This window comes from Pseudophryne corroboree, chromosome 11, assembly GCF_028390025.1.
Source record: "Pseudophryne corroboree isolate aPseCor3 chromosome 11, aPseCor3.hap2, whole genome shotgun sequence".
NCBI classification, from domain to species: domain Eukaryota; kingdom Metazoa; phylum Chordata; class Amphibia; order Anura; family Myobatrachidae; genus Pseudophryne; species Pseudophryne corroboree.
Window position 1 is genome coordinate 148,814,418 of NC_086454.1, and position 15,472 is coordinate 148,829,889.

At 43.8% G+C, this 15,472-nt stretch overlaps 1 protein-coding gene across 1 annotated transcript in view; it reads left to right on the forward strand.

The window, feature by feature from the left end:
- Positions 1–15,212, forward strand: part of FERMT3 (FERM domain containing kindlin 3) — a 152,259-nt gene extending 137,047 nt beyond the window's left edge. Inside the window, exons 14-15 of the mRNA XM_063944942.1 lie at positions 13,152–13,293; positions 13,446–15,212. Coding sequence (XP_063801012.1) covers positions 13,152–13,293; positions 13,446–13,628 — 325 coding nt within the window. The 3' untranslated portion in view covers positions 13,629–15,212. The remainder of the gene's footprint in view (positions 1–13,151; positions 13,294–13,445) is intronic.
- Positions 15,213–15,472: the final 260 nt, after the last annotated feature.

A 15,472-nucleotide genomic window follows, 5' to 3' on the forward strand; every position in this document is an offset into this window, starting at 1 on the left:
AACTATTCGCACGAGCGATTAATACGCTCCAAACCAACACCGGAATATTGCTAATTAAATACTCTTCCGATGGGTACCAAACACTGCTGTATGATTCCTGTTAGACCCTTTGTACGATATAAAGAGGGATTCCTCAGCTCTGGGACATTGTATTTTAACCAAACTTTCAGAATCTATCAAAGGGACCATGATCTATAAACTACATTAATTGTGAACATTTGTAACGAATGAGTCGCACGCTACGACTTCATAAACTCTACCGTAAATACGCATACCGCGCCTGCGAGTGCACGTTATTGCGGGTATGCGCATCCACGGGAGAGCGCATGCACGCGCAGCGCGGACCAGTGTGCGGTGCAAATATGGCAACGTGCATTGAGACATTTTTCTGACTTTGACAGTCCACCCTTTGGCAGTCAATAATAACTGCCACAAAACATTTAAGGAGAAAAATGTAAGTCAGGGGTTAATTGATTTCCATGGTTGGGTAGGGGAGGAGAGAGGAGAAGGTGTGAAGAGGGTATGACCTAGTGAGAAAGCAGAAGCATGTGTGTATGAATCCATGTTTGGGGGGTCATGTATCATCGTGCCGTACGTGTTGTAAATCAAGCTTCGAGGTATTGCGAAGTATACATTTGAATTCCTTCTTATCCTGTGGTACAGGTCTGTGGATGGGCTGTCAAACTCTACCGAGCTCATTTCGGCTGTGGTTGTAACAAAATGGGGATGCACATTTTAGTTGATGATACATGAATGGGGGAGGTATGTGGTTGCTGATATCTGTGCCTGTATTCCCTATCGTCTATGTGTGTCGTTACCTGAGGGTTGTAGAGATGAAGATAAAGAACACTTACGAAAAATGCAATGATATTCTATGTCAGGGAAATGTACATCTGTCGTCGAAGTTGTTTTCGGTATCTGTTGAGAGTCGTCTTCTTTGCGCTGTTTTGCTCCTTAGGCATGAGCAACAAGCTTTGTCAGTGCCATCAGATTTACAAAAATGTTGGGCTAGCGTGAGTTTAAAAATACTAGGGAAACTGGGGATCCATGGCAAAGTTCATCAAGTGTCCATATTTAAAGTTGTCAAATCTTCTTCTTTGGCCAATCCGTTGTCTGTATACATCTTGTCTCGTCAGCTTCCTCGTCCAAGGGGGTCTTTGTATCTTGGAGAAAAGCAGAAAAACAGGTGAAAGAAACGGACCGTATAATCGCATTTTCATCACATCCTGGTTTCTATCATTGGGTCATAAATCAAATCCAGGTTAATTACGGTTTCCTCACTCCTCAAGCTCATCACTTTTGTACTTTGTTTGCACCTCATTAAAGCCTGCCCGCATCTAAATATCAATCCAATCGATATAACGACACCCAAGATACATAGTAGAAACTTTCCAACATCCATTATGACTCCTTGAGCCCAATCTCCTAAACCGGAGAACCAATTTCGCGGGTTCAACCATGACACCCAACCAGTCAGCTCATTACCTACAGCAGCAAGGGTGAGATTGTGTTTTCGACGAAATTCCCACTTTAGTTGGAGAATATCGTCCATCTTTTGGTCTATGACCTCTACCGGATCCTCGGTGCTATTTGTGATATACGTGCAACACTTTATGCCGTACTGTGTTGCCAATGTAACACAATATCCGCCTGTTACTGCTGTAAGATAATTAAGAACCATCCTATGCTGAACTAGTTCTGTTTTATAAGCTTGAAGTTCTCTTCCAGTGTATCTAAACGTGTCATCATACATTTCAGTGATATTATCTAACAAATTGGCGAGTGCGGAAATGTATCTATAATTCATCACTCCTCGAGCGGTACGAGTGAAATCTAACGCTACCAGAACCTGAATCCCGGTGGATTCATGGATAAGATCAGAGGCCGGATGCTCTAACCTTTCTGACAGTTGTCTTTTAACTCGGTGTTCGTAATGAGTGTGAGTATAAGGAGCTTGGGCACCACGGTGTATGTCCTTCATTTTGTCATGTGTAACAGTCATCACTTCAGGCAATACTTTTCCAATATAACACAATCCTTCAGAGTTTGGGGCAAGCCATTTGTACGCCTTTCTCCCGCATATGAAATATGCATCATCGGGGAGAACATAAGGGACGGAGAAGGACATGACCATGTTACAAACCTTCCAGGTGAAATCTCCTGACCCTAATTCTTCCATCTGCTTAATGCACGTATCGGTTTGTACGATATGTGCACAGTATCCTGGTGATACCTCTCCAACTCTAGTAATCCTATTTCCTAAGGTATATCGATACCGGAAAGATTTTCCTCTACTGGCTATATGGCGTACGAGCTCTGTATCTGTAGGCATTCTATCTGCTCTGTGTGAAAAGGTCATGGTAAGGTTGCTCCACGACACTTCCCAATTTCCCGGTTTTCTGGGATTGGAGATGTTAAAACATAAGAGGGACCTATCCACATGGTATTGGTGGAGCTTCAAACTAGGAGGGCTGGAGATATTAAACCTCCGGTCCACCGGTCTCCCACCACTTAGCTCAAGTACCTCCCCTAACGTTAAAGGAAATGGTACTAGCCCTGATTTGCTGTGACCCTGAGGTACTTGGGAGCATACCCAACAATCGGTCTTATTTAACACATTACCCACTAAGGAGTGATAGTCACTCAATGGATGCCGGTCCATATGGATATTAAAACTGGATTGGCATTTCTTTGTTACAGAGCCTACAGATACAACTTTCTTTTTGAACTAACATTCCTTCACAGTTGTTTACAAATAACATGGTTGTTAGATCGTGCCCGGTACTCGCCTTTGCTTGGTGATTGGGTTGCTATTGGAAATTTACACCTCCGTCTCAGTCATCAGGACCTTTCTGGATCCTTTCTCGACCTCACTGGTACTCTCACCGAAACAGACTGCTCTGGTCAACATCATGGTTAACGGGAAAAATCCATATCACAGTCTCTTGGGGCAAGTCCATCTTACAGGAGGAGAAAAGAAGAAATTTGTAAAGGGGGTATAAGAAAACAGTTTGAGGGGGAGAGAACTTGTTACGATAATAAGTTCTCTCGTCTTGTTGTTCTTCTTGTTCTGCTGTCCTCTCAAAGGTGTTGTCTCTCAGTCTTCAAACGAACATTCTGGTGATGCAATATTCCTTCCTAACCGGCGATCTTTCTGTAAGGAGCAAAAATCTGGCATTACCATTGGTCCAACTGAGGGGTGACATACCATCTTTAAACCATGAAAACATGAGTGAGAAGAGAGAGACAACAAAAAAACAAAAGAGATAGAGAACAATTCATATGCATATATATATTACATAACTCGACATTAACCATCAATAGGAAAAGAGAAACAAAGCATTTTTAAACATTGTCAACATTAAGAAAACATTGTCAGACTATTTGGCTGTCGTATCTACGTGTCTAATGGTTTCCTTGAGCAGTCCCTCCCCACCAGCACTTGCATTATTCCACTGTCTGTATCTGGCCAGAATACATTGTGGTGGATAGGTCATGCTGGGGTTTGGTAGACTTCTGCAAGGACCAAGCGAATATGCAATGTTTGAATTCTTACCAATAATCGTCAGAGATGGGGATAGAGAGAGAAAGAAAAAACATTTTTCACAAATACATTTACAACGTTTAACCTGGTCATTCCTGTGTCTTCAGTGAATGACCTCCCAATTTACTAACCGTTACCTCAGGCTTGCCTCCATTCCTAATAATCACCTTTCCTGCCTATGTGATCCTTGATTATAATGGTGTGTATTGTAATTTTGCTCATTTCTTGGTCTAGGGGGTCTAACTTCATGTGTGTTATTACAGTTGCTGGCATAATGCCCTTCTCTCCTACAATGGTAACAAATCCTGGGCTCCCTCCACGTGTCAATGACCTGAGGTTTTGGTTGATTTGATGCCTCCTCAAACGCTCGGATGCTCATCATCATCAATCGTTTCCCCTGTACTTCCCTGGTTCCTTGGATACCATGATTATGTCGTTGTCTTTCTCTTGATCTACAATCTCTTGCAATGTGTCCCTTTTTATGACAATGGTAACAGACTACCATATCTGGGTTTCTCGCAGGGGTGTGGGGCTTTTGTTGGGGTGGTCTTGTGGTTTGGGCCTGTATATTTGCTGCCATTAACTTATCTCTTTGTGACTCTCTGTACCTGGTGATATTCTGGTCATGATTAATGACGGCCTCTCTTAGTGCGGCCACCGAGATATCTCTCCAGTTTGGGTTGGTGGTCTGTACCCTTGTTTTTAATTTATCCTTTAAACCATTCATTAATACCTTAACCGCTATTCCTTTATGTTGTGCATTTGTCTTGATGTCTGCGATCCCAGTGTTCCTAGCCATTATTTGCAGTGCTCGATTGAAATAATTAGAAACATTTTCCTTTTCGTTTTGCCTTATGGAGAAAATTTCACTCCACTTGACAGTGGTTGGGAAATATATTCCTAACTGTCGGTTAATCTGCCTAATACATTCCTGATTGTGTTCCTCCATACAAGGTACCTCCGTGTTTAATTTACAATCAGCAATGAATTTTTCAGGGTCAACCCTGGAGGGCAAACATGCCCTCAGCACTGTCCGCCACTCTTTGTTGGTGGGTTCTGTGGCGTTTCCTAGTTCTTTAATAAACCTTTGGCATTTGGCTAGATTTTTCCCAGGATCAGGAAATTCGGACATAATTGATCTCAATTCGGTCCGGGACAAGAGACAGCGCATTGCACTGTCCTTGACGGGAATGATTCCCTGATCGTCAGTCTTCCCATTGGGGACTGAGATCACCCTGGCCAGATCGAGCTCAGTTACATCATCTTGTGTTGGTCTTACAATATGGGGTACATCTGTTTGTGCGTGATATGAAACATTGTACGTACCTGTGGACACGACCTCACCTGACCCTCTGTTAGGGGGTTCGATTATTGCCTTTACCAATTTGGTCGTGTCCACCTGGATGTCTTGTAGGATGGCTTCTGGAAGAGGTGCCGACATCGTTCTGGGCTCACTTTCTTGTTTGTATTCCTGAGGGAGGTTTGACATGGGGTGCAGCTTGCACAGGTTAATAGTTGTACATTCAACAGTATTACAATAATCATGGTTACATTTATTACACTTATCCTTATAATCTATATTACAGTTGCTAAGAGCGTTTTTATTGTTCCACCTTTGTGCTTTTCTCTCCGCAATCAACTCCTCTCCTGCTGCCATCTCTCTCCTCTCAAGATAAGAGTCAGAAAAGTCAATAGACTCTTTTTGTAATTCACTTTCCTGTTGCCATAACTGTAAATATTCATAATGTTTATTTTGTCTCTTCGTTGGTTCAACGAGACTTATCCTCCTCCTTAAATTTTGTAACACTACTGGACTGAAGCTACCTATTCTTGGGAATTTGTCCCTGTCTTGTACAGTCATTCTCTCCCATTCATCACATAAAACTTCAGCGTGATTTCCATATTTCTTACACATCACATATCGTGCCGACCCGATGGATCGGTTCTCTGAATCAACCCGAACCGAGGTTGATCGCCCCCTACCTGAACAAATGGCCCCCATAATCTGCAGGCGTTGCCTATTCCTCCTTGAATATCAAGGCTTTCAGCGAACCCTTACAAACAAACCAAGATGTCCTTGGGCAGGCCGGCGGTGGTGGTTTATCAAGTACCCCACTTACTTCTCGCCCACGTTGGCCTGTGCTGCAATCACTGTAGCCAGAGCTGCTGTACCCAACTTAGGGCCCCTGTGAACCTTTATTTACTGGGGCATGCTGGACCTACCAGTCCCCAGTAAGTATCGGTTGTTGGATAGTTCCCGAGTGACCAGCGAACTTCCCTTCCAAAAATAAAAAATTACACAAATCACGTCAGAATGTACAGATAGCGTTTGTGACCACTTTACTCTAATGGTATTAGGTCAGATTACTAACTACTGCACACAATAACGTGCGGTCCAATCGTTCAGTATACGAGCACTACTTGTCATGTACTGAAAGATCAATGGAATCTATGTTTCCGGCTGCGATTCCTTCAGCCAGAGCTTGTATGGCCTATATGGGTTCTGCACCAACACCCCAGGCGTTGTGCCACTGGACTTTTATAGCGGACCTTTTACCTTACGACCTCCTGGTCTTGTTACCTTATGACCTCCTGGTCTTGTTACCTTATGACCTCCTGGTCTTGTTACCTTATGACCTCCTGGTCTTGTTACCTTATGGTCCGCTATACTCTAATGCTCAAATATTATTTAACCAGGGATGCCTCCCTAGCCACCGTATATGTCACTTACACGTATGTCCCTTGACGAGTACCCGGCTTTCCTTTTGGTTCCACCTTAAAGTTATATAAACTTTTGTATACAAAACACACTCACTCAACACATGTACACTTTTGTTTCTATATCTATTTCTGCGCAGAAATTTGTCTTTAGCCCAACAGTGTTACCAATTAGGAGCAGGATCTGTTAAACTAAATTTCAGATTTTCTAAAAATAGATTTGCGTTATTTACCGCTTCGCGTTATCTACCGCTGTGCGTTAATTATCGCCTTTGCGTTACTTATCGCCTTGCGCCAATTATCGCTTTGCGCTAATTCAACTTTTTTCGTGACTTGAGCTACGTGAGCGTAACCGGACGCTACGTTGCGTAATGTACGCTGCGTGCGTCTGCCTTTTGGATTGCGTACGCTAGTCTTTGTTAGCGACACGTGTACGCAATGCAAAGGATCCACCGTAACACAATATATTTTTATCAATGTAAATGATCCCTGATCATCTACCGCAATCCACACTGACTGCCTTGTATCTCAGACAAACCGTGTGTTTGTTCTATATTTTAACTATTACCTCTACTATGAAATAACAGCAAATCTCTTTTTAGCACTTTCTATCAACTATAAAATTGGCAAACAGGAATAGTGATATACGAAAAATGAAATACACAAGTGAAAAGAAATGCAGGTATGTATGCGTACGCAAGACAAAAGAAAAATAAACAGTTTTAAAAAGACACAAGCGTTTTGTTCTTACTTCCGGTTCCCGGATTCCTTCAGCACTCTTTATCTAAGCGAAGCAGACGCTTATCCCGTCAGCACTTGTGAGACAACCTCCCACCCTTTGCTGGAGGGATAATGTCTGCTGATCTACCTAGTGCAGATGTGAGAAGTATAGGACGAGCCCGCAATTGACAATGCTAAATTCCTTTGTCGTATAAACAACCCTTTATGAAGCTAAGAACACTGTACGCTGTTTACTTAAGAAGTACCGTAATGGTACGCTATCTGCGTAGCGATCGCTCAGCCGTAGGCGAGACGCTCAAGCGTCACGTTCGCTCACGGCCCAGTGATCACAGGACACGTTATTGGTTATGTCTAGGGGAATGATTCGCTGTAGCGTAGCATACGCTCGAGACCACGAGGAGGTCACCAGCGATGCAGACGCTTACAACACTATACCTTTATGTTAAAACCTTATACCAATGAAATACACTGAATACCTTAATGTGAGTACAGGGTGTAAGTGCAACCTTGTGTAACCTGACTATCTACAAAGCTGCTTGAGCGTCACCGACGCTCAAGTGAACACTTATCACTATAGAAAATACACAGATACTGGTTTAGGTTCCAAGGCCTATTAACTGTATTATGTCTAATATACTTGTAAAAGGGGATAACAGTACATATGATACACTACAATATAACAGAGACTTCCTAACCACAGATCTAAACAATAAATACAAAAAGACAATACTACACTGACCTAAATGCAATACAATACAATACTATCTTATACAATACAATACTAGCCTAGTCTAGGGGAGATATGAGAGAACAGAACAGAGAGAGAGAGAGAGAGAGAGATGAGATGAGATGAGAGAAATTGGCTCACAGAAAGACAATGATTACGGAGAGAAACTTACGCACAAAGGGTATGATCGCCTGCGCCTCGATATCCAGCTCCCGGCTATCAGCAGATAACCGTTGATGAGAGAGTGAGAGCTGGATGTGGTCGGCCTGCCTATTTATGCCCCACACACAATGCAATCTCCTGGTCCTACAATCCCATTGTCCATTGGCCGAAGGAATTCGGCCCTGTATCATAACAAAAGGTCATAGGGTGATTCATACAGGTGGGCTGTGACGATTTCCAACAGCTCAGGTGGGTGGGAAACTGGGTTTCCCGCCGCATACCTGAGTATGTGTAAATAATAGAAATGGACATAAACTTCTTATGTCCATAACTATTCGCACGAGCGATTAATACGCTCCAAACCAACACCGGAATATTGCTAATTAAATACTCTTCCGATGGGTACCAAACACTGCTGTATGATTCCTGTTAGACCCTTTGTACGATATAAAGAGGGATTCCTCAGCTCTGGGACATTGTATTTTAACCAAACTTTCAGAATCTATCAAAGGGACCATGATCTATAAACTACATTAATTGTGAACATTTGTAACGAATGAGTCGCACGCTACGACTTCATAAACTCTACCGTAAATACGCATACCGCGCCTGCGAGTGCACGTTATTGCGGGTATGCGCATCCACGGGAGAGCGCATGCACGCGCAGCGCGGACCAGTGTGCGGTGCAAATATGGCAACGTGCATTGAGACATTTTTCTGACTTTGACAGATTAGCAGATGTGGTGGAGGCTGGGTAAGGGTTTTTTTAAATTACCCTCTACTCTGACAATTACAGGAAAAGCTATCGGATTGCAGAGTGAAGTGTTCCTCCTTTTCCGTTGCTAAACACCTTACACATCACAGATGTATTGGGGCAATTTCCCAATCCCCCAACGGCCAGATCAGGAAATCGAGAATATTAAACATGGTTAAAAATCTTGATTCCCAAAAACAGTCGGGATCGGCAAATTGAGCATTTTAAACTTAATTTTGCAGATTCTCCAACGGATTGTGGTTCGGTGGTGCCGGCGGGTCTGGAAATCAGGGTTGCTGATGTATGAGGGCCAAAAGTCTCTAAGTTATCATTGTTTTGCTAGGTCTAGTACTCGAACAGTAAATATGAATGGAAAAAATGCAGGGGTAAGTGGTAGAGGAGACTATGGGTCTAATTCAGACCTGATCGCATGCAGGCTATTTTTTGCACTGCTGTGACCAGGTAATCACCGCTTACAGGGGAGGGGGTAATGCCTTTGCAGTGGTGCGTTCATCTGTGCAGAGAGCTGCACCAACAAAAGTTTGTGCAGTCTCTGCACAGCTCAAGACTTACACAGCTGATGCGATGACCCTTGCTGGAGCTGACGTCAGGATCCCTCCCTGAAAACGGCCAGACACGCCTGCGTTTTCCTGGCCACACCCAGAAAACGGTGAGTTGACACCCCCGTATGGCCTCTTCCTGTTAATCTTCTTGCATTCGCCTCTGCGTTCGCCAGTGCAGCCTTATTGTTGTAATAATTTCTGCATTGCCTGTGACTGTGTGTGTCTGTATCTGCTGTGTGGTTTCACTTTCAGTTTTTCCCAGATATATCCGTCACTATATTCTGTACCCTGAGGGACTAGGTGTGTCTGATTCATATATACACTGCTCAAAAAAATAAAAGGAACACTTAAACAACACAATGTAACTCCAAATCAATCACACTTCTGTGAAATCAAACTGTCCACTTAGGAAGCAACACTGATTGACAATCAATTTCACATGCTGTTGTGCAAATGGAATAGACAACAGGTGGAAATTATAGGCAATTAGCAAGACACCCCCAATAAAGGAGTTGTTCTGCAGGTGGTGACCACAGACCACTTCTCAGCTTTCTATGCTTTCTGGCTGATGTTTTGGTCACTTTTGAAAGCTGGCTCACTCTAGTGGTAGCATGAGACGGAGTCTACAACCCACACAAGTGGCTCAGGTAGTGCAGCTCATCCAGGATGGCACATCAATGCGAGCTGTGGCAAGAAGGTTTGCTGTGTCTGTCAGCGTAGTGTCCAGAGCATGGAGGCGCTACCAGGAGACAGGCCAGTACATCAGGAGACATGGAAGAGGCCGTAGGAGGGAAACAACCCAGCAGCAGGACCGCTACCTCCGCCTTTGTGCAAGGAGGAACAGGAGGAGCACTGCCAGAGCCCTGCAAAATGACCTCCAGCAAGCCACAAATGTGCATGTGTCTACTCAAACGATCAGAAACAGACTCCGTGAGGGTGGTATGAGGGCCCGACGTCCACAGATGGGGGTTGTGCTTACAACCCAACACCGTGCAGGACGTTTGGCATTTGCCAGAGAACACCGAGATTGGCAAATTCGCCACTGGTGCCCTGTGCTCTTCACAGATGAAAGCAGGTTCTCACTGAGCACATGTGACAGATGTGACAGAGTCTGGAGATGCCAAGGAGAACGTTCTGCTGCCTGCAACATCCTCCAGCATGACAGGTTTGGCAGTGGGTCAGTAATGGTGTGGGGTGGCATTTCTTTGGGGGGCCGCACAGCCCTCCATGTGCTCGGCAGAGGTAGCCTGACTGCCATTAGGTACCAAGATGAGATCCTCAGACCCCTTGTGAGACCATATGCTGGTGCGGTTGGCCCTGGGTTCCTCCTAATGCAAGACAATGCTAGACCTCATGTAGCTGGAGTGTGTCAGCAGTTCCAGCAAGACGAAGGCATTGATGCTATGGACTGGCCCGCCCGTTCCCCAGACCTGAATCCAATTGAGCACATCTGGGACATCATGTCTCGCTCCATCCACCAACGCCATGTTGCACCACAGACTGTCCAGGAGTTGGCGGATGCTTTAGTCCAGGTCTGGGAGGAGATCCCTCAAGAGACCATCCGCCACCTCATCAGGAGCATGCCCAGGCGTTGTAGGGAGGTCATACAGGCTCGTGGAGGCCACACACACTACTGAGCCTCATTTTGACTTGTTTTACGGACATTACATCAAAGTTGGATCAGCCTGTAGTGTGTTTTTCCACTTTAATTTTGAGTGTGACTCCAAATCCAGACCTTCCATTGATATTTTTTGTGTGATTTTGTTGTCAGCACATTCAACTATGTAAAGAATAAAGTATTTAATAAGAATATTTCATTCATTCAGATCTAGGATGTGTTGTTTAAGTGTTTCCTTTATTTTTTTTGAGCAATATATATATACAGATGTGTCCACATACATCTTTGCTATATCCCGCCATGTATGGCACAGTTTTGCATGCCATAGACTCAGAGATTAAGCCATGCTTTGTGATTTTTCTGAATTTGCCTCTTTAATATGTTACTTTATACATATTCTATTATGGCAAACAAAAATTTTAAAATTCATCCACTCGCTACTCGTGAAAAACAGCTGAGCCGTGTTTTGCATGTTGTGCCAAATTTGTAAAAAAGCAAAGATGTAAGTGGACACATCTGTATATATATATATATATATATATATATATATAGATAGATATAGATATAGATAGATAGATAGATAGATATAGATATATATATAAAATGCAACACAGTATTTATACATATATTAGACTGTGTACTCAGTCCCATAATACCGTATTTATTTGCAGGTATTGTACTTTGTCTGGATTTATCGTACCAAATCGCTCTGTTGGTGCATTCATATCATGTCTTACAAAAAGGACAGTAAATTAGTGGAAGCTCCTGCATCATGCAGAGCATGCTCCAAGAATTTACCAGATGGGGAAGTTGTGTATAATGGTCTGGTCCACATTCCTCCTCACAGTCCACATACTTCTACTTCCTCCTCACAGTCAACATACCTCAATATGCTCCCCCTCCTGAAGAGGAGGGGGAGCATATGGTCCTGTCGGACACTGAATCTGGTGTTACTGATGAAAATTCTCCCTTGCAGATTGATGTCCCTGCCTTAGTGGTTGCCATTAAACAAAAATCTCTGATGATGAGGATTCCACTACTGTGGCAAAGAAAACTGATAAGTTTAAATGACAGAAAGTGGTTAAAACTCTGTTACCCCATTCTGACCATTTAGTGGACATCAGAAAGGAACCCTGGTCTACTCCAGGGAAGAAATTCCCTCTGCATAAACAGGCCTTGGCTCGCTATCCTCTCCCTGCAGATTTATGTAGCAAGTGGGAAAATTCACCGCTGTCACCTCACTGAAGGAACCGACAGATAAGCTTGTGGAGGGATGCTTGAAATCTATTTACTCCCTTACAGGAGCTGTGCATAGACCCACTATTGCTGCCTCCTGGGCTGCAAAAGCTATTGAAGTGTGGGTTCAGGCATTAGAGGAAGAGCTGCCCGAGGATATATCTGACAGTGCCAGACAATACCTGTCCCCCATTTCCACCGCCGCCTATTACATTCAGGAGGCGTTCTCTGAGGCAGGTGTGCTGGCTGCCAAGGCGTCGACTACATTTGCCCTGGCTCGTCGTATTCTGCGTTTGAGGTCATGGAAGGTGGACCTAGACTCCAAAAAGACCTTGGAGGTACTCCCCTTCACTGGGGGCATTTTGTTTGGTGAAGAGTCAGACCTGAATAAAATTGTGTCTGGGAGTAAAGCATTCTTAGCAGCTGCTAACTCAAATACTAATCCTTCTGCACAGAAGGCAAAAGGTACCACCTTTCGTTCCTCTCGGCCTTAAGAGAAAGCAAAAGGTCAGGCACACCCAAGACAATCTTGTGCTCCCAAAACCACAAAGCCCAAGGCCAAACAATCCTGGGCAGCCCGTCATCCTGCTTCTAGACTAGACAAGCCTGCTGCATGACGGGGCGGGCCTCCCCCTGGGGAACTCCAGGGTGGGAGGCCAACTTCGGATGTTCACCCAGGTCTGGTTAAAGAACACTTCAGATTCATGGGTGCTGGAAGTTGTCTTACGGGTACATTGTCTTTCACGAGACGTCACCCTCGCCAGTTTTGCACCACGGTTCTACCTTCAGATCCGTTAAAGATGCAAGCTTTGTAATGCTCTTATCCTATTGCTCATACCTTATCCTATCTGTCCTCTCTCATCCTGTAGCCTAACTGATCTATCCTGTGTCCAATCTATCCTCATCTTCTACATTTATTTTCCTACAGTATATCATCCCAATGCCTTTAGTTTGCCTCATTATTTTTATTTATCTGAGCTTTTCCTTACTTGATTGGCTATTTAAGTCTGGTACTTCCTTATATTCAATGTACTTTATTACCCTGAACTTTTATACCATACACTTTTATCATTGTGTGACTTCCATAGGTTTAAAGGTGCCCGACGGGATGAAATACTGGGTATTGCCAGCAATCGTTTAATCCGGATTGACCTGAATGTTGGTGATGTGGTGAAAACCTGGATGTATAGCAACATGAAGCAGTGGAACGTTAACTGGGACATCAGACAGGTAGGAGACATAGAGGATGAAACCAGATAGGAAGGGTGAAGCATGTTACACTAGATGTATTGACCTGAGGCTTTCTATGCAGCTTACCTACAATCTTTAAAATGAGGCTGGAAAAATATTTGAACTTTTACCCTCCTTAATCTACATTGCAGGTTTCCATTGAGTTCACAGAGAATATAAATGTCGCTTTCACCTGCGTTTCTGCTCCTTGCAAAGTGGTCCATGAATACATAGGAGGCTACATCTTCATGTCTACGCGGGCTAAGGATGGTGGAAGCAAAGGCCTCAATGAAGAGTTGTTTCATAAACTTACTGGTGGACATGAAGCCCTCTAACCTTTTATGCTCACCTGTTTCCATGTTACTTCAGCAGACTTTATACTTTATATAATTAGTCACATGCAGAATTCTACAACTCATGTTTTCCTACGCTTCGCTGTTTTCTCATGCTTCCTTGAAACTGAAAATCCTGGTTTTCTTCAGTGATTATAACCCATCCAATGGATGAGATATACTGGGCTCTGGGGAGACAGCAGTACAATACATTACTGAGAACAGCAAACTACTGGGAAAGCTAAACACAGTATAATAGAGCCAGTGTTGCAGGGCAGAGAGGGGACACGCAGCCTGCACAAGCTCTGGGGGTAATTCCAAGTTGATCGCAGCAGGAACTTTGTTAGCAGTTTTGATTTGGGTGTGGTGTGTTCAATCTGCAATCTAATTTGCAGTGTAAAAATAAAGCAGCCAGTATTTACCCTGCACAGAAATAAAATAACCCACCCAAATCTAACTCTCTCTGCACATGTTATATCTGCCTCCCCTGCAGTGCACTATGGCCCTCATTCCGAGTTGTTCGCTCGCAAGCTGCTTTTAGCAGCTTTACACACGCTAAGCCGCCGCCTACTGGGAGTGAATCTTAGCTTCTTAAAATTGCGAACGAAAGATTCTCAAAATTGCGACCACACACCTCTTAGCAGTTTCTGAGTAGCTCCAGACTTACTCGGCATCTGCGATCAGTTCAGTGCTTGTCGTTCCTGGTTTGATGTCACAAACACACCCAGCGTTCGCCCAGACACTCCTCCGTTTCTTCAGCCACTCCCGCATTTTTCCCAGAAACGGTAGCGTTTTTTTCGCACACACCCATAAAACGGCCTGTTTCCGCCCAGAAACACCCACTTCCTGTCAATCACCAGAACGAAGAAAAAACCGTGAGTAAAATTCCTAACTGCATAGTAAATTTACTTGGCGCAGTCGCAGTGCGGACATTGCGCATGCGCACTAAGCGGAAAATCGCTGCGATGCGAAAAAATTTACAGAGCGAACAACTCGGAATGACCCCCATGGTTTGCCCAACTGCTAAAAAAATTCCTGCAGTGATCAGCTTGGAATTACCCCCTCTGACTGATGTGCTCCCTGCACAGTGTTTCTGTTTTACATTGTGCTTCCCATATCCATCAGCATTACTGGCCACTGCTTAGGCCAGGCCTTTACATGACAGGTAATGGCTGCCATGCAGAACATATGTGAGATCAGACTGCTGTTACCCAAGCTGCTTACAATACTGATACTGTACACACATTCCACATAGCATAATGTATACCCTACTGAGCAGTGAGGGATGTGTATGTAATCTGGTGCACAGGTAAGATGTGGTGTTTCCCATAGCAGACGATGTTGTAAGATACAATAGAAAAATAACAGTCTCCGGATTTCATACATGTCACCTGTTAGCAGGACATTAGACCATGTGACTGTATATATGCGCAAACCAGTCTCAGTATGATATGATTTCTATTACAAGGAAAAAGTGTGATTGTCACAACTATGCAATTCTAACTAATAATATATGTATAAACACAGCACAAGAGGTTATCGCTATATGAATGTAACTCATGTACTATAAACACGTACGTCACGCTTCTTCTTTCACCTCATCATTATTTCGCTTTTTCCTCCTGGCCAGTGCTGTACAATTATTAGGATGTGCAATTCTCATTCGTGACTAAAGGTTGATAAATAAGCATCATGTTCTGGTAGCAACAAGAACACAGTGTGTGTAATCTACATGTACGTGTTCTACCTGTTTGGTCTCCAAGCATGTAATGTCTATGTGCAATGTTACATCTCTCTCTCCTTGTCACATGATGCCTCCCAGTAAGCCTGGGCCACCTAGGGCTTGA